The following is a 24,967-nucleotide window of genomic DNA, read 5'->3' on the forward strand; positions in this document are numbered from 1 at the left end:
TGTCAGCACTAGCGGCTGTGCGCGCCCAAACGGAGCAACACTTCAATTGCTCTGTAGGGCACCATCAAGTGCCTGCTGGCGTGCAAAACACTTGAATTTCCCCCATAGAAGTGAGGAGCAGCGTTAACCTTTTATTATGTAGTATTACTATGCTGTTGTAATGTTATTTGTTTTTTTGTGTGTGTAGGTTTTTTTTACTCATCTTTTCTGCCGAAGGGACTTATTTATTATTAAATATTACCTGAAGACAGCTGTTTTCAGGTGTACCCACAAATATTAAGTATACCCCAAATGTACTATGAAGGGATTGTAGCAGATACCTGATATCTGCTGTGGTCCTTCCAAATTTCGTTCACAAATGCAACCCCCATATGAACAATCTACGGGGGCTTAGCCCATGTGACGCAAATGCCGGGCGGTATCTACGCATGAACATTGGCTGCCGGGGACCCGAAACAGGAATTAGACTATTACGCTGCTTCCAGTTCTTCGCCGGGATGGACTCTTATCAGAGTCTATCTCCTGGGAAGAGCATTATAGTAAATTTGTGTGAAAATATACATTTTCACATAGTGAATTTGAGCAGAAAATATTTATCACATCCGCATCAAAAATGTCTCAAAGTGTTTCTAAATATGTAGCAATTTTGAGTTTCCCAGTTTCGTACTTACTTTGGTGCAGACTCACAATCGGCATCTTTCTGGAAATATCCAATAGGTGATAACGCCAGAATATTTAGTGGACGTTCTCTTGCTTAACATTACTAGTTGTGTCCCATTTGGCCTGACATTTCTGTGCACACGGGTGCGCACGTGAAAATGGGTGTGTCACGAGTCAAGGGGCGTGGACTCTTGGCACGCTCCCATATTTTTTGGAAACAGGCACTTTGGGTGGGGGGGGGGAGCAAAATGGAGAGTCAGAAGCTGCACTGCGCACATCCTTCCTGGCTCTGTGTGAACGGACCAGACCATTGGCCCTTCTGGTATGTGCCAGAAGTGCAAGCTGGGCAGTCCGGCCCTGCCCATTAGAGATTGTGCCTACATCTTGTGCACAGAATAGCTGGATCTGTCCAATTTCCCAAAATCAGAGCTTGACAATGGTTTTGTATGTAATTATTCACTAAAGAAGAAGATGAAATTGTGGTTTTGTATAACATTGCGGTTCAAAAGTACTTATCTGTGGTTATATTCAAAACTTGAAAAATGACAAATAGATTGCTTTTTTTAACGCTCCTCCCAGTACAGCCTGTTTCTTTCACAACCAGATTACCATCAATTCGAAAAGATTCAACACTTTTAATGACAAAAACTTAGCAGTATCTGTAACAATGGAGTGAAAAGATGTATAAAAAAAGTCATTTTTGGTGAACAAACAATCCACAATTGTGTTAAATGAAAATCAGTCTCCATATCAATATTGTTTTTCACACTTGTGTTCTTGGATTACTTTTATATTCTCAAAGAAAAAAATGTTTTCAGTTAAATCTTAGAACCTCTCCCACATGGAGAAAAACAAATCCACCAGTGATACAGTAGTACAGGTTGAGTATCCCTTATCCAAAATGTTTGGGACCAGAGGTATTTTGGATATCGGATTTTTCCGTATTTTGGAATAATTGCATATCATAATGAGATGTCATGGAGATGGGACCTAAATCTAAGCACAGAATGCATTTATGTTTCATATACACCTTATACACACAGCCTGAAGGTCATTTTAGACAATATTTTTTATAACTTTGTGCATTAAACAAAGTGTGTGTACATTCACACAATTCATTTATGTTTCATATACACCTTATACACACAGCCTGAAGGTCATTTTAGACAATATTTTTTATAACTTTGTGCATTAAACAAAGTGTGTGTACATTCACACAATTCATTTATGTTTCATATACACCTTATACTCACAGCCTAAAGGTCATTTAATACAATATTTTTAATAACTTTGTGTATTAAACAAAGTTTGTGTACATTGAGCCATCAAAAAACAAAGGTTTCACTATCTCACTCTCACTCAAAAAAGTCCATATTTCGGAATATTTGGATATGGGATACTCAACCTGTATACTACTACCACACCTTAGTGATAAATATTTAACTAATTTACACTCCAGAAAACTGGATATTTATGTCTTCTTGCAAGAGCTCTTCCTTTGAGGTAGAAAGGGAATGTTCTCCAACTGGGGTACGTGTGGCACCCCAGCGGTCAGGATGCTTGCGATCATGTGACCTGTGCCCCGGATCACAGACAGCCGATATCCCCAAGATTAGGGTTAGGTCCCGAGAGGGGGGAGGGGTTACGGTTAGGCACTTATGAGTAGCCGTAGCTGACACCCCCAGAGGGTTAGCCCTAGCCGATACCCCCCGAGGGGTAGGGGAGAGGGGTAAAATACCTACCCTCATGCGCTGTCGGGATTCTCACTGTCGGGATGCCAAGGTCAGTCATGTGACCGCCGGCATTTCATACCCAGCCCCTCCTGCAAAGAGAAATATACATACATGTATATTAATTTAGCTGCAGGGTTTACCGATCCAATCAGTGGGGATTCACCCACACGTTTTTTTCTGAAGGTGAACTTTTCTTTTGCAGCTTAAGTAGCTGTGAGGAAAAGGCTGCGAGAAAAAGGCACAATCGGGGTTTCACATGTGGGGAAAACCCATTGATTCTGCAGTTAATGCAAAATCAGTGAGTCCACAATTTTAGGCCTTGGGAAAAAGGCTATTTAATCGAATAGACTTTACCTATGCCACACAGTAATTAGTCATCAGTTAGTCATGTGGTAAACCTCATGGCTAATTGAATATGCCCGATAGTGTGACACCAGGCTGTGCTTCCCAGCATAGCTTAACGTGTGGAGTGTGCCTGATTAAGATAGAAACACAGGTAATACCAATTACAAGCAATTCGAAGTTGCAGTTTGCAAGATGAGATGAAGTCACATACATTTATAAACAGATTATTATTATTTTTTGTGTTTGTTTTAATGCTTGTAATAAATTATTTTTAAACAATGTGAAACTTCCCCTGGGCCCAGAAGTAAATCTTTCTGCCCAAGGCACATGTCAACATTCTGCAGATGCTGACATGTTCAATGCCAACATCATATATGTCAACATTAAGGGCTAAATCCATTTACGTGCGAGTCCCATCACGGCACAAGTAAGTGCTACTGTAGGCCGCAATACTTAATACCAGACTTGCAGATTTTTGTTTGCAGAGACTGAGGTGAGATTAGGCTGCAAGGGGGGCCAGTTGCGATGCTGTTGCCAGTGTTTCTACTGCAGCTTGCCCCCTTCACACTTAATTTGATTGAGCCCTATTAAAGCATCCCCTAAAAAAAGTGTCTGGAGAAAACAACATAAATGGTGGTTTTTGGAGTGAGCAGTGTTTCACCTCAGGACATTATGGGGTATATTCAATTGAAGTCGGATCCATTCCGACATTCAATTGTCGGAATGGATCCGAGGTCTCGCTTGCTGGAGCCGGGTAGACGCTGCTGTGAGCAGCGGCTGTGACATCCTCCAGCGCTACTCTCCCCGTCCCCGCCTCGGCTCTCCAGTCTCCGGCGCTGCTCTCACCATCTCAGTTCGACTTTTTTTAAAGTCGAATTGAGATGGTCGAAAAGGGGGCCAAAACCTGTCGGTTTTGGCCCCATTTTCGACACAAGCACGTGGATCGGCAGCTATTCCGCCGATCCACGTGCTTTTCGACAAGTCGAATTCCTCGACTTGTCTCAAAATTTGGGGTTTGATTGAATAGGTCGAATCACGATTCTACCTTAAAAAGTCGAAATCTGCCGTCTTTTCGACAGACGGCAGCTTTCGACTTCAAGTAAATATACCCCTTTGTCTATTATTTGTCTTTGTAGTGATATTTATGATTAGTTAACAGCCAGTCAAAATGATGGAACAACATTACAATAATGTCAGCGCCGTCATCTGTGCGTGCCCAAACGGAGCAACACTTGAATTTCGCCGTTGGGTGCCATCTAGTGGCCGACAGCACGCAAAATACTTGTATTCCCCCCATAGAGGGGAGGAGCAGTGTTAGCCTTTTATTATATAGGATACTTAGTTCACTGCTGCACTAAAAAAAGCAAGATTCAGTACAAAATCACTTATGGCTTAGTTTATTTAAAAAAAAATGATTAAAATACTGTATGAACTCTTTATACTGGGCAACTAAAACGCTAAGTTTTTGTCATAGGGTCAGTGATTCCTGAGACAGCTGCATTTTATGTATTTTAAAGAAGTGTCTACCTCTGGACAGCCACTGCTACATTATTCCAAACTTCTAACTTGTATTCCACATTCTGTCTATTTATTTAAGCAACTCCACCATCCCACATCACAAGCATATTGTCCTATTTTATTCCACAAATCCAAGCCTCAGTGAAGTCATTGCTATTATCACAGAAATATCCCATACTTTCATTATACTCTCGCTACTTGCTAATACATTGTCTGTCTTGGCTTTTTGTCCACAAACTGTTAAGAGTTCATACTTCATTAATTCTGCCTGACATGCTATCAATTAGAGAAAGCTGATTATTTAAAATGGCTAATTAGAAGAATGGCGCTGTTCTGTTATTCACAGTGGGACCATAAGCCAGAGTTTGAGTGATTTTCTTGTAGTCTCCTAGATAACAGAATAGTTTATGAAGCTTGGTGAATTGGCACTCTGGTGCATTGCTAGCACTGTCACTGCCTGCATAATTGGCTTGCCATACTTTCTAATGAATCATTTTTATTTTATTTTTTATATTTAGGCATCTCTATAGACATTGTGTGGGTGTAGCTATAGCTGTATAGGCTGGAGTGTTTATTTGTAAATTCAAGTGTATTTATTGGTTGCACACAGTGGAGGCAGCCATTTTGACAGCCCAACTGGTGTTCATAAAATGCAGCCTAAAATTCTGCAGAAACCAGTGACATCATTGAGGCACAAAGTACATCCTTGTTTCACCCCTCAGAATTCTTTTCTCCAACGTCAACTTGAGAAATTAGATTTTTATATTTTATTCAGTTTGTTAGAGAGCAGTTCTCAGGGTCATGCATTATTTCATTTCTTTGCGAACCTAAGTTCCTTTCATGAGGCTTTTTTTTTTTTTAGAACTAGTTATGTGACTGAACTCTTTTTATCTGTGTTTCTAGGTGACCTATGGATCATTTGATTACACATCCTTGCTGTATCTGTCTGACTACTCTAGAGATTTTGGTGGAGGGAGATTCATTTTCGTTAATGAAAAGATGAACAGCACAGTGGAGCCTAGAGCTGGTAAGACATAGGTTCTTTGGGTGGAATTCAATTGTTCAACATGGATGCGCTGTTCCGTTCCAGATTGGCACATTGCGTCTGCTGGTATCGCAAGTTTTCCCTCACAACTCGATGAAATGTCTTTACTTCAGTCATTTCCAATATACGTGCAGCCGGGCATCGACTTAATGCTCAAAGGCACATTGTGGCTATTGTAATCCACATTTGTTGTAATAAAAGTTGCGTCTCCACTAAAATCAGTCTTGCTGACTTTCAAAAACCCCACACCTGAAGAGTTCTGTAGGGGACAAACGTATATGATGGGTGGAGGTGTGTAGTTCCTCCTTATCATGGCCCCACCCCCACTGTTTAAGGGATCTATTCATGAAGCAGTGAAATGAGCCAGTGGAGAAGTTGCCCTTGGCGCCCAATCAGCATCGAAGTAACATTTATAATTTGCATGCTGTATAATTGTACGGAGCAGCTGATTGGTTGCCATGGGCAACTTCTCCACAGGCTCACTTCTCCACTCTTTTCTCTAACGTCCTAGTGGATGCTGGGGACTCCGTAAGGACCATGGGGAATAGACGGGCTCCGCAGGAGACTGGGCACTCTAAAGAAAGATTAGGTACTATCTGGTGTGCACTGGCTCCTCCCTCTATGCCCCTCCTCCAGACCTCAGTTAGAATCTGTGCCCGGCCAGAGCTGGGTGCTCCTAGTGGGCTCTCCTGAGCCTGCTAGTAAAAGAAAGTATTTATTAGGTTTTTTATTTTCAGTGAGCTTCTGCTGGCAACAGACTCACTGCTACGAGGGACTGAGGGGAGAGAAGCAAACCTACCTGTCTACAGCTAGGTTGCGCTTCTTAGGCTACTGGACACCATTAGCTCCAGAGGGTTCGAACACAGGCATCTGTCCTCGATCGTCCGTTCCCGGAGCCGCGCCGCCGTCCCCCTCGCAGAGCCAGAAGAACAGAAGCTTGAAAACGGCGGCTGAAGACTCCTGTCTTCATTTAAGGTAGCGCACAGCACCGCAGCTGTGCGCCATTGCTCCCAGCACACTTTCACACTCCGGTCACTGTAGGGTGCAGGGCGCTGGGGGGGGGGGGGCGCCCTGGGCAGCAATTGAAGTACCTTTTTGGCATAACATACATATATACAGTCAGGCACTGTATATATGTAAAAACCCCCGCCATTTTTTTCACACAGAAGCGGGACAGAAGCCCGCCGCTGAGGGGGCGGGGCCTTCTTCCTCAACACACCAGCGCCATTTTCTCTTCACAGCTCCGCTGGAAGGACGCTCCCCAGGCTCTCCCCTGCAGTATCCAGGTACAAGAAGGGTAAAAAAGAGAGGGGGGGCACATAAATTTAGGCGCAAAAGACATAAAATCGGCAGCTATTGGGTAATCACTTATTATAGTGAATATCCCTGGGTTATATAGCGCTGTGGTGTGTGCTGGCATACTCTCTCTCTGTCTCCCCAAAGGCCTTTGTGGGGTCCTGTCCTCAGTCAGAGCATTCCCTGTGTGTGTGCTGTGTGTCGGTACGGCTGTGTCGACATGTTTGATGAGGAGGGTTACGTGGAGGCGGAGCAAGTGCGGATAAATGTGGTGTCGCCGCCGTCGGGGCCGACACCTGATTGGATGGATATGTGGAAGGTCTTAAATGATACTGTAAGCTCCTTGCATAAAAGGTTTGATGACGCTGCAGCCTTGGGACAGCCGGGGTCTCAACCCGGGCCTGCCCAGGCGACTCAGAGGCCGTCAGGGTCTCATAAACGCCCACTATCTCAGATGGTTGACACAGATGCCGACACGAATCCGACTCCAGTGTCGACGATGATGAGGCACAATTACAGCCTAAGATGACCAAGGCCATCCGTTACATGATTATTGCAATGAAAGATGTATTGCACATTTCAGAGGTTAACCCTGTCCCTGACAAGAGGGTGTATATATTTGGGGAGAAAAAGCAGGCAGTGACTTTTCCCCCGTCACATGAATTAAATGAGTTATGTGAAGAAGCGTGGAGTTCCCCTGATAAGAAAGTGGTGATTTCCAAAAAAATTACTCCTGGCGTACCCTTTCCCGCCAACGGACAGGTTACGTTGGGAATCCTCCCCTAGGGTAGACAAGGCGCTGACACGCTTATCTAAGAAGGTGGCCCTGCCGTCTCAGGATACGGCCGCCCTAAAGGATCCTGCGGATAGGAAGCAGGAAGCTATCTTGAAGTCAGTGTATACACACTCTGGTACTCTACTGAGACCAGCTATTGCTTCAGCCTGGATGTGTAGCGCTGTAGCAGCATGGACAGATACTCTGTCAGAGGACATAGATGCCCTGGACAGGGATACTGTCTTGCTAACCCTGGGCCATATAAAAGACGCCGTCTTATATATGCGGGATGCCCAGAGGGACATTTGCCTGCTGGGCTCTAGAATTAATGCAATGTCCATTTCTGCCAGGAGGGTCTTATGGACTCGGCAATGGACAGGGGATGCCGATTCTAAAAAACACATGGAGGTTTTGCCTTATAAGGGTGAGGAATGGTTTGGGGACAGCCTCTCGGACCTTGTGTCCACTGCGACAGCTGGAAAGTCGACTTTCTTGCCTCAGGTTTCCTCACAGCCTAAGAAAGCACCGTATTATCAAATGCAGTCCTTTCGTTCTCAGAGAAGCAAGAAGGTCAGAGGTGCATCCTTTCTTGCCAGAGGCAGGGGTAGAGGAAAGAAGCTGCACCATGCAGCTAGTTCCCAGGAACAAAAGTCCTCCCCGGCTTCCACTAAGTCCACCGCATGACGCTGGGGCTCCACAGGCGGAGCCAGGAGCGGTGGGGGCGCGTCTCCGAAAATTCAGCAACCAGTGGGTTCACTCACAGGTGGATCGTTGGGCTATACAAATTGTATCTCAGGGATACAAGCTGGAGTTCGAAGTGACTCCCCCTCACCGTTACCTAAAATCAGCCTTGCCAGCTTCCCCCACGGAAAGGGAGGTAGTCCTGGCGGCAATTCACAAGCTGTACCTCCAGCAAGTGATAATAATGGTCCCCCTACTTCAACAGGGAAGGGGTTACTATTCCACACTGTTTGTGGTACCGAAACCGGACGGTTCGGTAAGACCCATTCTGAATTTAAAATCCTTGAACATTTATATGAAAAAATTCAAGTTCAAAATGGAATCGCTCAGAGCGGTCATTGCAAGCCTGGAAGAGGGGGATTTTATGGTATCTCTGGACATCAAGGATGCTTACTTGCATGTCCCCATTTATCCACCTCACCAGGAGTACCTCAGGTTTGTGGTACAGGACTGTCATTACCAATTCCAGACGTTGCCGTTTGGTCTGTCCACGGCACCGAGAGTATTTACCAAGGTAATGGCCGAAATGATGGTACTCCTTCGGAAGCAAGGAGTTACGGTTATCCCGTACTTGGACGATCTCCTCATAAGGGCAAGGTCCAGGGAGCAGTTGTTGATCAGCGTAGCACACTCTCAGGAAGTGTTGCAACAGCACGGCTGGATTCTGAATATTCCAAAGTCGCAGCTGATTCCTACGACGCGTCTGCCCTTCCTGGGTATGATTCTGGACACAGAACAGAAGAAGGTGTTTCTCCCGGAGGAGAAGGCCCAGGAGTTAGTGACTCTGGTCAGGAACCTCCTAAAACCAAAACAGGTGTCGGTGCATCACTGCACGCGAGTCCTGGGAAAGATGGTGGCCTCATACGAAGCCATTCCCTTCGGCAGGTTCCATGCGAGGATCTTTCAGTGGGATCTGTTGGACAAGTGGTCCGGATCGCATCTTCAGATGCATCGGCTGATCACCCTGTCCCCGAGGGCCAGGGTGTCTCTTCTGTGGTGGCTGCAGAGTGCTCATCTTTTCGAGGGCCGCAGGTTCGGCATACAGGACTGGGTCCTGGTGACCACGGATGCAAGCCTCCGCGGATGGGGGGCAGTCACTCAGGGAAGAAACTTCCAAGGGCTGTGGTCAAGTCAGGAGACTTGTCTGCACATAAATATACTGGAACTAAGGGCCATATACAACGCCCTGAGTCAAGCGGAGCCCCTGCTTCGAGACCAACCAGTGCTGATTCAGTCAGACAACATCACGGCGGTCGCCCATGTAAACCGCCAGGGCGGCACAAGAAGCAGGGTGGCGATGGCAGAAGCCACAAAGATTCTTCGTTGGGCGGAGATTCACGTACAAGCACTGTCAGCAGTGTTCATTCCGGGAGTGGACAACTGGGAAGCAGACTTCCTCAGCAGACACGACCTCCACCCGGGAGAGTGGGGACTTCATCAAGAAGTCTTCACACAGATTGCAATTCGATGGGAACTGCCACAGGTGGACATGATGGCGTCCCGCCTCAACAAAAAGCTAAAAAGATATTGCGCCAGGTCAAGGGACCCTCAGGCGATAGCTGTGGACGCTCTAGTGACACCCTGGGTGTTCCAGTCGGTATATGTGTTCCCTCCTCTTCCTCTCATACCCAAGGTACTGAGAATAGTAAGAAAAAGAGGAGTGAGAACAATACTCATCGTTCCGGATTGGCCAAGAAGGACTTGGTACCCAGAACTACAAGAGATGATCACAGAGGACCTGTTGCAACAGGGGCCCTGTCTGTTCCAAGACTTACCACGGCTGCGTTTGACGGCATGGCGGTTGAACGCCGGATCCTAACGGAAAAGGGCATCCCGGATGAAGTGATTCCTACGCTGATAAAAGCTAGGAAGGATGTAACAGCTAAGCATTATCACCGTATATGGCGAAGATATGTTGCTTGGTGTGAGGCCAGGATGGCCCCTACAGAGGAATTCCAGCTGGGTCGATTTCTGCACTTCCTACAGTCAGGTGTGACTATGGGCCTGAAATTAGGGTCCATAAAGGTCCAGATTTCGGCCCTATCCATTTTCTTTCAAAAAGAACTGGCTTCACTGCCTGAGGTTCAGACGTTTGTAAAGGGAGTGCTGCATATTCAGCCCCCTTTTGTGCCACCAGTGGCACCTTGGGATCTTAACGTTGTGTTGGATTTCCTGAAATCCCACTGGTTTGAACCACTTAAGACCGTGGAACTAAAGTATCTCACGTGGAAAGTGGTCGTGCTGTTGGCCTTAGCATCGGCGAGGGGTGTATCAGAATTGGCGGCTTTGTCATGTAAAAGCCCTTATTTGATCTTCCATATGGACAGGGCAGAATTGCGGACTCGTCCCCAATTTCTCCCAAAGGTGGTATCATCGTTTCATTTGAACCAACCTATTGTGGTCCCTGCGGCTACTCGGGACTTGGAGGACTCCAAGTTGCTGGACGTAGTCCGGGCTTTGAAAATATATGTTTCCAGAACGGCTGGAGTCAGGAAGACTGACTCGCTGTTTATTCTGTATGCACCCAATAAGCTGGGTGCTCCTGCTTCAAAGCAAACTATTGCTCGCTGGATCTGTAGCATGATTCAGCTGGCTCATTCTGCGGCTGGATTGCCGCATCCAAAATCAGTGAAAGCCCATTCCACAAGGAAGGTGGGCTCTTCTTGGGCGGCTGCCCGAGGGGTCTCGGCTTTACAGCTTTGCCGAGCGGCTACTTGGTCGGGTTCAAACACTTTAGCAAAGTTCTACAAGTTTGATACCCTGGCTGAGGAGGACCTTGTGTTTGCTCATTCGGTGCTGCAGAGTCATCCGCACTCTCCCGCCCGTTTGGGAGCTTTGGTATAATCCCCATAGTCCTTACGGAGTCCCCAGCATCCACTAGGACGTTAGAGAAAATAAGAATTTACTCACCGGTAATTCTATTTCTTGTAGTCCGTAGTGGATGCTGGGCGCCCGTCCCTAGTGCGGACTTTCTGCAATACGTGTATATAGTTATTGCTTAATAAAGGGTTATTGTTATGAGCCATCCGTTGAGTGATGCTCAGTTGTTGTTCATACTGTTAACTGGGTAAGGTTATCACGAGTTATACAGTGTGATTGGTGTGGCTGGTATGGGTCTTACCCTGGATTCCAAAATCCTTTCCTTGTAATGTCAGCTCTTCCGGGCACAGTTTCCCTAACTGAGGTCTGGAGGAGGGGCATAGAGGGAGGAGCCAGTGCACACCAGATAGTACCTAATCTTTCTTTAGAGTGCCCAGTCTCCTGCGGAGCCCGTCTATTCCCCATGGTCCTTACGGAGTCCCCAGCATCCACTACGGACTACGAGAAATAGAATTACCGGTGAGTAAATTCTTATTTTTTCACTGCTTCACAAATAAAATCGTTTAGAAATCAAATTAACATCTACGACACCTTCTTATGTAATTGGCTGAGCAGCTGTGAAATCATAACTCTCATTCCAAGAGGACTTGTATTTCATACTTTTCTGAAGTAAATATGTTGAGAAACCTTTTGAAGAAATATGCTGTTAGCCTGTAGAATTAGTGATGATTTAGTTTGTATACATTGGATGTCCCTGCTTTATGTATATTGTATTACACGTTGCCTGCTGCTGTAGAGCACTATGGTGAATTACAAATCAACAACATTATTGTGGAAAGAGGGCTGTGAGATAGATAGCAGGGCTACATACCACTACAGACCTTTCCTTGATACCAAAGAAAGTGAAATGTCTCTCCATATTATATCATTGTTCTATTTTACATTTAGGAACATACACAAGGGGATTCCAGCAATGGCCCCATTAGGTGAGCCCACTGCCGGATTCTCACCAATATTAGAACACAGCAACCTACACTGTCACATCTGACAGCAGAGATCTGTGAGTGTAATTTGTATCCTAGCATCTAGGACAGAATATGTACTGCAGTGAGAGATTTGGCTTCAGGTACTGTCCAGCCATGTCACACCTACTTCAGCACTACCTACCTAGCTGCACTGGTAGTTCTCAGTGTCTATATAAGGACCTAACTAGTGAGCATTGGGGCTAAGGTGGTCATTCCGAGTTGATCGCAGCCAGCAACTTTTTGCTGCTGCTGCGATCAACTAGTACACGCCTATGGGGGAGTGTATTTTAGCTTAGCAGCGCTGCGATCGCTTGTGCAGCCCTGCTAAGCTTAAACATTTTCAACCTGGACACGCCTGCGTTTTCCTTACCACTCCCTGAAAACGGTCTCCAATGGTCCGGATCCGCCCAGGTACGCCTTCTTTCTGTCAATCTTCTTTGCGATCGGCTCTGCGACCACTTCCATCGTAGGCCGTGACGTAACCGGCGACCCCAGTCGCCGGGCAACCATGCGCAATGCGGCCGCCGCGCATGTGCATTCTGGACCCGTTCAACTGCAGCGACAAACCGCTGCGTGCGAACGGGTCGGCATGACCCCCTAATTCAGGTTGGATCGCAAATCACGATACAACCGGAATTATTGCGGTCGACCCAAGGGCGCATGTGCAGCACCCGTCTTGTGCATGTGCCCGCACTTTGTGGGGGGGGGCACAGAAAATGCGATCACCTCTGTCTGTCAGTCAGACGGGGGGGGGGGGGGGGGGCGGCAACGTTCCGTTTCCAGGGCGGACACAGATCTGCTAATTAGCAGAATTTGCAATCCTTACTGAATTAGGCCCATTGTACAAAAATTAACTGCCTCATTATAAAGTAACTAAGCACTTCATTTTCCTATGGAGGCCACTGGATTTTTACATTGTTTTTCTTTCCCACTTATAGTACAAAATTCCATTCCTGCAAATTAACAAATAGATAACAAATATATAGCATGTGTAATACCAATACATAGCCATATTTATTTAAACACATCCCGTTTTGTTTACTTGTTTATTATAATTTGACGTCTTTTAATAATCTAACCAGCGCTGAGAATTTTGTGGTTCTTTGAAGCTTAATTATGCCTTAAAGTTCAAATTTAATCACCATGCTTTTTACTAATTAAACTGAATTTTGTTTAATTATGCCAGCTGCCATAGACAATAGTCAAATAAATTATATAGCAGTTTATAACTAGCTGTGGATATACTGTGTTTATCATGTAATAGTCCCTTTTGGGTAGTCTGGGACTGAAATATAAATGTAATAGCCTCTGTTATGACTTGTTTATTTACACTTTCCAATGACTCCATACCATATTATTACTTATACTGAGCTGTAAGCCTGCTGTGTAAGACTGTCTATATTGTTCTATTCTTGTGCTGCTCTGCTGTTGTACTGTACTGCTGCATTAACACTCACTTCAGTAATACTTTTTCCTCCATCTGGTGTAATTCAGTTTATTGTATCCTAGTCCTTCTGTTATGTTCAATAAAGCCTTCTGTTCATAGTAAATGCTTTCAGGTGATAGGGATTACCACTTTTTCTCAGAATTTCTTTATTGAGTCACACCAACACAGTTAATGCTTATATATAAAAGGGGGGAAGGAGGAAATTACTGGTGATAGTATTAGCATAATGACATAGTTAACATCCTCCTTTAAGTCAGGTAATACCCGTGAGTGGGGGGGGGGGGGTATAAGGTGTGGAGGCATCGGCGTTGCAGGGTGGCAGGGCACCCCGGGATGGCCTGGTCCTGCCCTCTGAGTTCATGATGTCATGCAGAGTGAGTAGGGCCACCTGCACTGGGAAGTACAGACTGTATGATCCATGAAGCAGCGATACTGCAATGCATGACAGGATTAATTTCATATAGAGCAGTGGTGCAAGTAGAAAAAAATGTGTTACAGGTACTGTATGCACGCCAAAAAATGGGTGTGGCCACACGAGGCGTGGCCGATGAAAATGGGGCGTGATACACATATGGGGGAGGGGCAGATACACAGATGACCCCAATAGTGTCAGATACACGTTGCCCACGGTGCCAGATGTACATTGCCCCACAGTGCCAGATGCACATTGCCCCACAGTGCCAGATGCACATTGCCCCACAGTGCCAGATACACATTGCCCCACGGTGCAGATACATATTGCCCCACGGTGCCAGATACATATTGCCCCACAGTGCCAGATACACATTGCCCCACGGTGCCAGATACATATTGCCCCACAGTGCCAGATACATATTGCCCCACAGTGCCAGATACACATTGCCCCACGGTGCCAGATACATATTGCCCCACAGTGCCAGATACACATTGCCCCACAGTGCCAGATACACATTGCCCCACAGTGCCAGATACACAAATGCCCCCACTGTGTCAGATATACATTGCTCCCACTGTGTCAGATACAGATATGCCCCCAGTGCCAGATACATATATGCACCCAGTGCCAGATATGCCCCCAGTGCCAAATACAGAAATGCCCCCAGTGCCAGATACACATGTCCCCACAGTGCCAGATATGCCCCCAGTGCCAGAAACTGAAATGCCCCCAGTGCTAGATACACATGTCCCCACAGTGCCAGATATGCCCCCACAGTGTCAGATATGCCCCCAATGCCAGATACAGAGATGCCCCTAGTGCCAGATATGCCCCCACAGTGCCAGATATGCCCCCAATGCCAGATACAGAGATGCCCCCAGTGCCAGATATGCCCCCACAGTGCCAGATATGCCCCCAGTGCCAGATACAGAAATGTCCCCAGTGCCAGATAGATATGCCCCTGCAGTGCCAGATATGCGCCAGGTACACATGCCACCCCCCTTCCCCTGCTGCTTACTGCGCTGCTGCTGTCGTCCTGTTCCTGTGTGCGAGGGGAGGAGAGCGCAGCAAAAAAGGGTACATTAGGCTGCGGAGGCAGTAAATGAAGAGATCCCCCGCCATTTTTTAATATTGAAGCGGGACCGAAGCCTGCCGCTGGAGGGGGTGGAGCTTGATCCCTCAGCACTAACAGCGCCATTTTCTCCACAGAACGCTGACGAGAAGCTGGCTCCCCGGACTCTCCCCTGCTGAACTCGGTGACAGTGGGCTGGATAGAGGGGGGGGGGGGGGGGGGGGGGGGGTGTCATGTTTTAGGCGCAGTGAGTGTATAACATTGATTATATATATAAAAAGCGCTATCTGGGTTATTCCAGTGTCAGTTTGGCGCTGGGTGTGTGCTGGCATACTCTCTCTCTGTCTCCCCAAAGGGCCTTGTTGGGGAATTGTCCCCTTATAGATATATCCCTGTGTGTGTGGGGGTGTCGGTACGTGCGTGTCGGCATGTCTGAAGCGGAAGGCTCGTCCAAGGAGGAGCTGGAGCAGATGTGTGGTGTGTCTCCGTCGGCAACGCTGACTCATGATTGGATGGACATGTGGCATATGTTAAATGCGAGTGTGGCCTCATTACATAAAAGACTGGACAAAGCAGAGTCCAGGGAGAAAGCAGGGAGTCAATCCACGGATTGGACTGGGTCACAGGGCCCTTTTGGGTCTCAAAAACGTCCCCTATCCCAAATAGTGGACACTAGTACCGACACGGATTCTGACTCCAGTTTCTACTACGATGATGCAAAATTACACCCAAGGGTGGCAAAAAGTATTCAGTTGTATGATTATTGCAATAAAAGATGTTTTGCATATCACTGATGACCCCTCTGTCCCTGATACGAGGGTGCGCATGTATAAGGAAAAGAAACCTGAGGTAACCTTTCCCCCATCTCATGAGCTTAACGAGTTCTTTGAAAAAGCTTGGGAATCTCCAGATAAAAAACAGCAGATTCCCAAAAGGGTTCTTATGGCGTATCCTTTCCCTGCACAGGACAGGGTACGTTGGGAATCCTCTCCCAGGGTGGACAAGGCTTTAATGCGCCTGTCCAAGAAGGTGGCGCTGCCGTCTCCGGATACGGCAGCCCTCAAGGATCCTGCTGATCGCAGACAGGAGACTACTTTAAAGTCTATTTATGCGCATACGGGTGCTTTGCTCAGACCGGCAATAGCATCAGCATGGGTATATAGCGCAGTTGCAGCATGGACAGATACCTTGTCAGCTGACCTTGATACCCTAGACAGGGATACCATTTTATTAACCTTAGCCCACATTAAAGACGCAGTCTTTTATATGAGGGACGCACAAAGAGACGTTGGGCTGCTGGGTTCCAGAGCCAATGCCATGGCTATTTCTGCGAGACGAGCTCTATGGACCCGCCAATGGATGGGTGATGCAGACTCGAAGAAGCATATGGAGGTTTTACCTTACAAGGGTGAAGTGTTGTTTGCGGAGGGGCTCGCGGACCTGGTTGCCACAGCTACCGCGGGTAAATCTACCCTTTCTCTGACGTCCTAAGTGGATGCTGGGGACTCCGTCAGGACCATGGGGATTAGCGGCTCCGCAGGAGACAGGGCACAAAACTAAAGCTTTAGGATCAGGTGGTGTGTACTGGCTCCTCCCCCCATGACCCTCCTCCAAGCCTCAGTTAGGTTTTTGTGCCCGTCCGAGCAGGGTGCAATCTAGGTGGCTCTCTTAAGGAGCTGCTTAGAAAAAGTTTTTAGGTTTCTTATTTTCAGTGAGTCCTGCTGGCAACAGGCTCACTGCATCGAGGGACTTAGGGGAGAGAAGTTCAACTCACCTGCGTGCAGGATGGATTGGCTTCTTAGGCTACTGGACACCATTAGCTCCAGAGGGAGTCGGAACACAGGTCTCACCCTGGGGTTCGTCCCGGAGCCGCGCCGCCGACCCCCCTTGCAGATGCTGAAGATTGAAGGTCCAGAAACCGGCGGCAGAAGGCTTTTCAGTCTTCATGAAGGTAGCGCACAGCACTGCAGCTGTGCGCCATTGTTGTCACACACTTCACACCAACGGTCACGGAGGGTGCAGGGCGTTGCTGGGGGCGCCCTGGGCAGCAATGTATAATACCTTATTCTGGCTAAAAATACATCACATATAGCCCCTGGAGGCTATATGGATGTATTTAACCCCTGCCAGGTCTCAGAAAAACGGGAGAAGAAGCCCGCCGAAAAGGGGGCGGGGCCTATTCTCCTCAGCACACAGCTCCATTTTCCCTCACAGAAATGCTGGTGGGAAGGCTCCCAGGCTCTCCCCTGCACTGCACTACAGAAACAGGGTTAAAACAGAGAGGGGGGGCACTTATTTGGCGATATGTATATATATATTAAAATGCTATAAGGGAAAAACACTTATATAAAGGTTGTCCCTGTATAATATAGCGTTTTTGGTGTGTGCTGGCAAACTCTCCCTCTGTCTCCCCAAAGGGCTAGTGGGGTCCTGTCCTCTATCAGAGCATTCCCTGTGTGTGTGCTGTGTGTCGGTACTTGTGTGTCGACATGTATGAGGACGATGTTGGTGAGGAGGCGGAGCAATTGCCGGTAATGGTGATGTCACTCTCTAGGGAGTCGACACCGGAATGGATGGCTTATTTAAGGAATTACGTGATAATGTCAACACGCTGCAAGGTCGGTTGACGACATGAGACGTCCGGCAAACCAAATAGTACCTGTCCAGGCGTCTAAAACACCGTCAGGGGCGTTAAAACGTCCTTTTACCTCAGTCGGTCGACACAGACACGGACACCGACTCCAGTGTCGACGGTGAAGAAACAAACGTATTTTCCTTTAGGGCCACACGTTACTTGTTAAGGGCAATGAAGGAGATGTTACATATTTCTGATACTACAAGTACCACAAAAAAGGGTATTATGTGGAGTGTGAAAAAACTACATGTGGTTTTTTCCTGAATCAGATAAATTAAATGAAGTGTGTGATGATGCGTGGGTTTCCCCCGATAGAAAATTATTGGCGGTATACCCTTTCCCGCCAGAAGTTATGGCGCGTTGGGAAACACACCTTAGGGTGGATAAGGCGCTCACACGCTTATAAAAACAAGTGGCGTTACCGTCTCCAGATACGGACGCCCTCAAGGAGCCAACTGATAGGAGGTTGGAAAATATCCTAAAAAGTATATACACACATACTGGTGTTATACTGCGACCAGCGATCGCCTCAGCCTGGATGGGCAGCGCTGGGGTGGCTTGGTCGGATTCCCTGACTGGAAATATTGATACCCTTGACAGGGACAGTATTTTATTGACTATAGAGCATTTAAAAGATGCATTTCTATATATGCGAAACTCTGGCATCAAGAGTAAGTGCGATGTCCATATCTGCCAGACGATGTTTATGGACACGACAGTGGTCAGGTGATGCAGATTCCAAACGGCACATGGAAGTATTGCCGTATAAAGGGGAGGAGTTATTTGGGGTCGGTCCATCGGACCTGGTGGCCACGGCAACAGCTAGAAAATCCACCTTTTTTACCCCAAGTCACATCTCAGCAGAAATAGACATAGTCTTTTCAGCCTCAGTCCTTTCGTCCCCATAATATCTGCCCAGGGATAGAGGTAAGTGAAGAAGACTGCAGCAGGCAGCCCATTCCCAGGAACAGAAGCCTTCCACCGCTTCTGCCAAGTCCTCAGCATGACGCTGGGGCCGTACAAACAGGTGCGGTGGGGGGTCGTCTCAAGAGTTTCAGCACGCAGTGGGCTCACTCGCAAGTGGACCCCTGGATCCTACAAGTAGTATCCCAGGGGTACAGATTGGAAATTCGAGACGTCTCCCCCTCGCAGGTTCCTGAAGTTTGCTTTACCAACGTCTACCTCCGACAGGGAGGCAGTATTGGAAACAATTCACAAGTTGTATTCCCAGCAGGTGATAATCAAAGTACCCCTCCTACAACAAGTAAAGGGGTATTATTCCACACTATATTGTGGTACTGAAGCCAGACGGCTAGGTGAGACCTATTCTAAATGGAGTCACTCAGAGCAGTGATAGCGAACCAGGAAGAAGGGGACTATATGGTGTCCCTGGACATCAAGGATGCTTACCTCCATGTCCAAATTTGCCCTTCTCACAAAGGGTACCTCAGGTTCGTGGTACAAAACTGTCACTATCAGTTTCAAACGCTGCCGTTTGGATTGTCCACGGCACCCCGGGTCTTTACCAAGGTAATGGCCGAAATGATGATTCTTCTTCAAAGAAAAGGCGTCTTAATTATCCCTTACTTGGACGATCTCCTGATAAGGGCAAGGTCCAGAGAACAGTTGGAGGTCTGAGTAGCACTATCTCAAGTAGTTCTACGACAGCACGGGTGGATTCTAAATATTCCAAAATCGCAGCTGTCTCCAACGACACGTCTGCTGTCCCTAGGGATGATTCTGGACACAGTCCAGAAAAAGGTGTTTCTCCCGGAGGAGAAAGCCAGGGAGTTATCCGAGCTAGTCAGGAACCTCCAAAAACCAGGAAAAGTGTCAGTGCATCATTGCACAAGGGTCCTGGGAAAAATGGTGGCTTCTTACGAAGCGATTCCATTCGGCAGATTTCACGCAAGAACTTTTCAGTGGGATCTGCTGGACAAATGGTCCGGATCGCATCTTCAGATGCATCAGCGGATAACCCTGTCTCCAAGGACAAGGGTGTCTCTTCTGTGGTGGCTGCAGAGTGCTCATCTACTAAAGGGCCACAGTTATGCATTCACGACTGGGTACTGGTGACCACGGATTCCAGCTTGAAAGGCTGGGGAGCTGTCACACAGGAAAAAAAAATAAAAAAATTTCCAGGGAGTGTGATCAAGTCTGGGGACTTCTCTCCGCATAAATATACTGGAGCTAAGAGCAATTTACAATGCTCTAAGCTTAGCAAGACCTCTGCTTCAAGGTCAGCCGGTATTGATCCAGTGGGACAACATTACGGCAGTCGCCCATGTAAACAGACAGGGCGGCACAAGAAGCAGGAGGACAATGGCAGAAACTGCAAGGATTCTTCGCTGGGCGGAAAATCATGTGATAGCACTGTCAGCAGTTTTCATTCCGGGAGTGGACAACTGGGAAGCAGACTTCCTCAGCACGACCTCCACCCGGGAGAGTGGGGACTTCATCGAGAAGTTTTTTCCACATGATTGTGCACCGTTGGGAAAGACCAAAGGTGGACGTGATGGCGTCCCGCCTGAACAAAAAACTGGACAGGTATTGCGCCAGGTCAAGAGACCCTCAGGCAATAGCTGTGGACGTTCTGGTAACACCATGGGTGTACCAGTCGGTGTATGTGTTCCCTCCTCTGCTTCTCATACCAAAGGTACTGAGAATTATAAGACGTAGAGGAGTAAGAACTATACTCGTGGCTCCGGATGGGCCAAGAAGGACTTGGTACCCGGAACTTCAAGAGATGCTCACAGAGGACTCAGGGCCTCTGCCGATAAGAAGGGACTTGCTTCAGCAAGTACCATGTCTGTTCCAAGACTTACCGCGGCTGCGTTTGACGGCATGGCGGTTGAACGCCGGATCCTAAGGGAAAAAGGCATTCCGGAAGAGGTCATTCCTACCCTGGTCAAAGCCAGGAAGGAGGTGACCGCACAACATTATCACCACATGTGGCGAAAATATGTTGCGTGGTGTGAGGCCAGGAAGGCTCCACGAAGAAATTTCAACTCGGTCGATTCCTGCATTTCCTGCAAACAGGAGTGTCTATGGGCCTCAAATTGGGGTCCATTAAGGTTCAAATTTCGGCCCTGTCGATTTTCTTCCAGAAAGAATTGGCTTCAGTTCCTGAAGTCCAGAAATTTGACAAGGGAGTACTGCATATACAACCCCCTTTTGTGCCTCCAGTGGCACTGTGGGATCTCAACGTAGTCCTGGGATTCCTCAAATCACGTTGGTTTAAACCGCTCAAATCTGTGGATTTGAAATATCTCACATGGAAAGTGACCATGATGTTGGCCCTGGCCTCGGCCAGGCGAGTGTCAGAACTGGCGGCTTTGTCTCACAAAAGCCCATATATGATTGTCCATTCGGACAGGGCAGAGCTGCGGACTCGTCCCCAGTTTCTCCCTAAGGTGGTGTCAGCGTTTCATCTGAACCAGCTTATTGTGGTACCTGCGGCTACTAGAGACTTGGAGGACTCCCAAGTTGCTAGATGTTGTCAGGGCCCTGAAAATATAGATTTCCAGGACGGCTGGAGTCAGGAAAACTGACTTGCTGTTATCCTGTATGCACCCAAAAAACTGGGTGCTCTTGCTTCTAAGCAGACGATTGCTAGTTGAATGTGTAGTACAATTCAGCTTGCACATTCTGTGGCAGGACTGCCACAGCCAAAATATATAAATGCCCATTCCACAAGGAAGGTGGGCTCATCTTGGGCGACTGCCCGAGGGGTCTCGGCTTTACAACTTTGCCGAGCTGCTACTTGGTCAGGGGCACACTCTGGCTGAGGAGGACCTGGAGTTCTCTCACTCGGTGCTGCAGAGTCATCCGCACTCTCCCGCCCGTTTGGGAGCTTTGGTATAATCCCCATGGTCCTGACGGAGTCCCCAGCATCCACTTAGGACGTCAGAAAAAATAAGATTTTACTTACCGATAAATCTATTTCTCGTAGTCCGTAGTGGATGCTGGGCGCCCATCCCAAGTGCGGATTGTCTGCAATACTTGTACATAGTTATTGTTACAAAAAAATCGGGTTGTTATTGTTGTGAGCCGTCTGTTCAGAGGCTCCTACGTTTGTCATACTGTTAACTGGGTTTAGATCACAAGTTATACGGTGTGATTGGTGTGGCTGGTATGAGTCTTACCCGGGATTCAATATCCTTCCTTATTGTGTACGCTCGTCCGGGCACAGTATCCTAACTGAGGCTTGGAGGAGGGTCATGGGGGGAGGAGCCAGTACACACCACCTGATCCTAAAGCTTTAGTTTTGTGCCCTGTCTCCTGCGGAGCCGCTAATCCCCATGGTCCTGACGGAGTCCCCAGCATCCACTACGGACTACGAGAAATAGATTTATCGGTAAGTAAAATCTTATTTTTACCTTTTGTTCCCCAACAGCAAAAGAAAACTCCACAGTATCAGATGCAGTCCTTTCGGTCCCATAAATCCAGAACAGGTCGGGGCTCCTCCTTCCTTGCCAGAGGTAAGGGTAGAGGAAAGAGAACACCTGCTTCGGCTAGTTCCCAGGAGCAGAAGTCCTCCCCGGCTTCTACAAAATCCACCGCATGACGCTGGGGCTCCCCTAAGGGAGTCCGCACCAGTGGGGGCGCGCCTTCGACTTTTCAGCCAGATCTGGATTCTTTCAGACATGGATCCTTGGGTGATGGAAATTGTTTCCCAAGGCTACAAGCTGGAATTCGAAGAGGTGCCCCCTCGCCGATTTTTCAAGTCGGCCTTGCTAGCTTCACCCCAGGAGAGGGAAGTAGTGTTAGCTGCAATTCAAAAGCTGTGTCAACAGCAAGTGGTGGTCAAGGTTCCCCTGGTCCAACAGGGAAAAGGGTATTATTCAACCCTGTTTGTGGTCCCGAAGCCGGATGGTTCGGTCAGACCCATTTTAAATCTAAAATCCCTAAACCTGTACTTGAAAAAGTTCAAATTCAAGGTGGAATCGCTCCGAGCTGTAATATCCAGCCTGGAAGGGGGGGATTTGTTGGTGTCACTGGACATAAAGGATGCATACCTTCATGTCCCCATATACCCCCCTCATCAGGAGTACCTGAGATTCACTGTACAGGACTGTCATTACCAGTTTCAGACGTTGCCGTTTGGGCTTTCCACGGCCCCGAGGATTTTCACCAAGGTATTGGCAGAGATGATGGTGCTCCTGCGCAGACAGGGAGTAACAATTACCCCATACTTGGAAGATCTCCTGATAAAGGCGAGATCGAGAGACCAGTTGCTGAAGAGCGTGTCGCTCTCCCTAAAAGTGCTACAACAGCACGGTTGGATTCTGAATCTGCCAAAGTCACAATTGGTTCCAACGACTCGGCTATCATTCCTAGGCATGATTCTGGACATGGAACAAAAGAGGGTTTTTCTCCCATTGGAAAAAGCCCAGGATCTCCAGAACATGGTCAGAGACCTGCTAAAACCAAAAAGAGCGTCTGTTCATCAATGCACTCGAGTTCTGGGGAAAATGGTGGCAGCCTACGAGGCCATCCCCTTCGGCAGGTTTCATGCGAGGACTTTTCAGTGGGACCTTCTGGACAAGTGGTCCGGGACCCATCTACAAATACATCAGAAAATAACCCTGTCCCCCAGGGCCAGGGTGTCTCTCCTGTGGTGGCTGCAGAGTGCTAACCTTCTAGAGGGTCACAGATTCGGCATTCAAGACTGGGTTCTGGTGACCACGGACGCGAGCCTCCGAGGATGGGGAGCAGTCACACAAGGAAGACATTTTCAGGGACTATGGTCAAGCCAGGAGGCTTGTCTACACATCAACATACTGGAATTGAGGGCCATATACAACGGCCTACGACTAGCAGAGAATCTTCTTCGCGACCTAGCGGTTCTGATTCAGTCAGACAACGTCACAGCCGTGGCTCATGTAAACCGCCAAGGCGGGACAAGGAGCAGAGTGGCGATGGCGGAAGCCGCCAGGATTCTTCGCTGGGCGGAAAATCACGTAAGCGCTCTGTCAGCTGTCTTCATTCCGGGAGTGGACAACTGGGAAGCAGACTTCCTCAGCAGACACGATCACCATCCGGGAGAGTGGGGACTTCATCAAGAAGTTTTTGCAGAGATAACAAGTCTTTGGGGAATTCCTCAAATAGACATGATGGCGTCACACCTCAACAAAAAGCTTCAGAGGTATTGTGCCAGGTCTCGGGACCCTCAGGCAGTAGCAGTAGACGCCCTGGTGACACCATGGGTGTTTCAGTCGGTCTATGTATTTCCTCCTCTTCCTCGCATCTCAAAAATATTGAGAATCATAAGACAAAGAAGAGTGCAGACAATACTCATTGTCCCAGATTGGCCTCGAAGGGCTTGGTACTCAGATCTTCAGGAAATGCTCACAGAAGATCCGTGGCCTCTTCCTCTCAGGGAGGACCTGTTACAGCAGGGGCCATGTGTGTTCCAAGACTTACCGCGGTTACGTTTGACGGCATGGCGGTTGAACACCGAATCCTAGCTGGGAAAGGTATTCCGGAGGAAGTTATCCCTACTCTGATAAAGGCTAGGAAGGAGGTGACGGCAAAGCATTATCACCGTATCTGGAGAAAGTATGTATCTTGGTGTGTAGCCAAGAATGCATCTACGGAAGATTTCCATCTGGGCCGGTTTCTCCACTTTCTACAGACAGGAGTGGATATGGGCCTGAAGTTAGGTTCCATTAAGGTACAGATTTCGGCCCTATCTATATTCTTTCAGAGGGAATTGGCTTCTCTCCCAGAAGTCCAGACATTTGTGAAGGGAGTGCTGCACATCCAGCCCCTCTTTGTGCCCCCAGTGGCACCGTGGGACCTTAACGTGGTGTTAAGTTTCCTGAAATCTCACTGGTTTGAACCTCTTCAAACAGTGGAATTAAAATTTCTCACGTGGAAGGTGGTCATGTTATTGGCCTTGGCATCTGCAAGGCGGGTGTCCGAATTGGCGGCCTTGTCCCACAAGAGCCCCTATTTGATTTTCCATGTGGATAGAGCGGAGTTAAAGACACGTCCTCAATTTTTGCCTAAAGTGGTTTCTTCATTTCATATGAACCAACCTATTGTGGTGCCTGTGGCTACGGGGGACTGGGAGGACTCCAAGTCCCTGGTTGTAGTCAGGGCCTTAAAGATTTATGTAGCCAGGACGGCTAGGGTTAGGAAAACAGAGGCTCTGTTTGTCCTGTATGCAGCCAACAAGGTTGGCGCTCCTGCTTCTAAGCAGACTATTGCTCGCTGGATCTGTAACACGATTCAGTAGGCTCATTCGACGGCTGGATTGCCGTTACCAAATTCAGTAAAGGTCCATTCCACTAGGAAGGTGGGCTCTTCTTGTGCGGTTGCCCGAGGCGTCTCGGCATTACAGCTACTTGGTCGGGTTCAAACACTTTTGCTAAATTCTACAAGTTTGATACCCTGGCTGATGAGGACCTTGCGTTTGCTCAGTCAGTGCTGCAG

At 47.8% G+C, this 24,967-nt stretch overlaps 1 protein-coding gene and 1 long non-coding RNA gene across 2 annotated transcripts in view; one reads left to right on the plus strand and one right to left on the minus strand.

Annotated features, from left to right (window-relative positions):
- OGFOD3 (2-oxoglutarate and iron dependent oxygenase domain containing 3) overlaps positions 1-24,967 on the plus strand; it is a 484,427-nt gene that overhangs the window by 361,328 nt on the left and 98,132 nt on the right. Inside the window, exon 8 of the mRNA XM_063961071.1 lies at positions 5,160-5,283. Coding sequence (XP_063817141.1) covers positions 5,160-5,283 — 124 coding nt within the window. The remainder of the gene's footprint in view (positions 1-5,159; positions 5,284-24,967) is intronic.
- Positions 1-24,967, minus strand: part of LOC135056203 (uncharacterized) — a 143,614-nt gene that overhangs the window by 112,896 nt on the left and 5,751 nt on the right. The gene's annotated exons all lie outside the window — the stretch shown is intronic.

This window comes from Pseudophryne corroboree, chromosome 3 (genome assembly GCF_028390025.1).
Source record: "Pseudophryne corroboree isolate aPseCor3 chromosome 3, aPseCor3.hap2, whole genome shotgun sequence".
NCBI lineage: Eukaryota > Metazoa > Chordata > Amphibia > Anura > Myobatrachidae > Pseudophryne > Pseudophryne corroboree.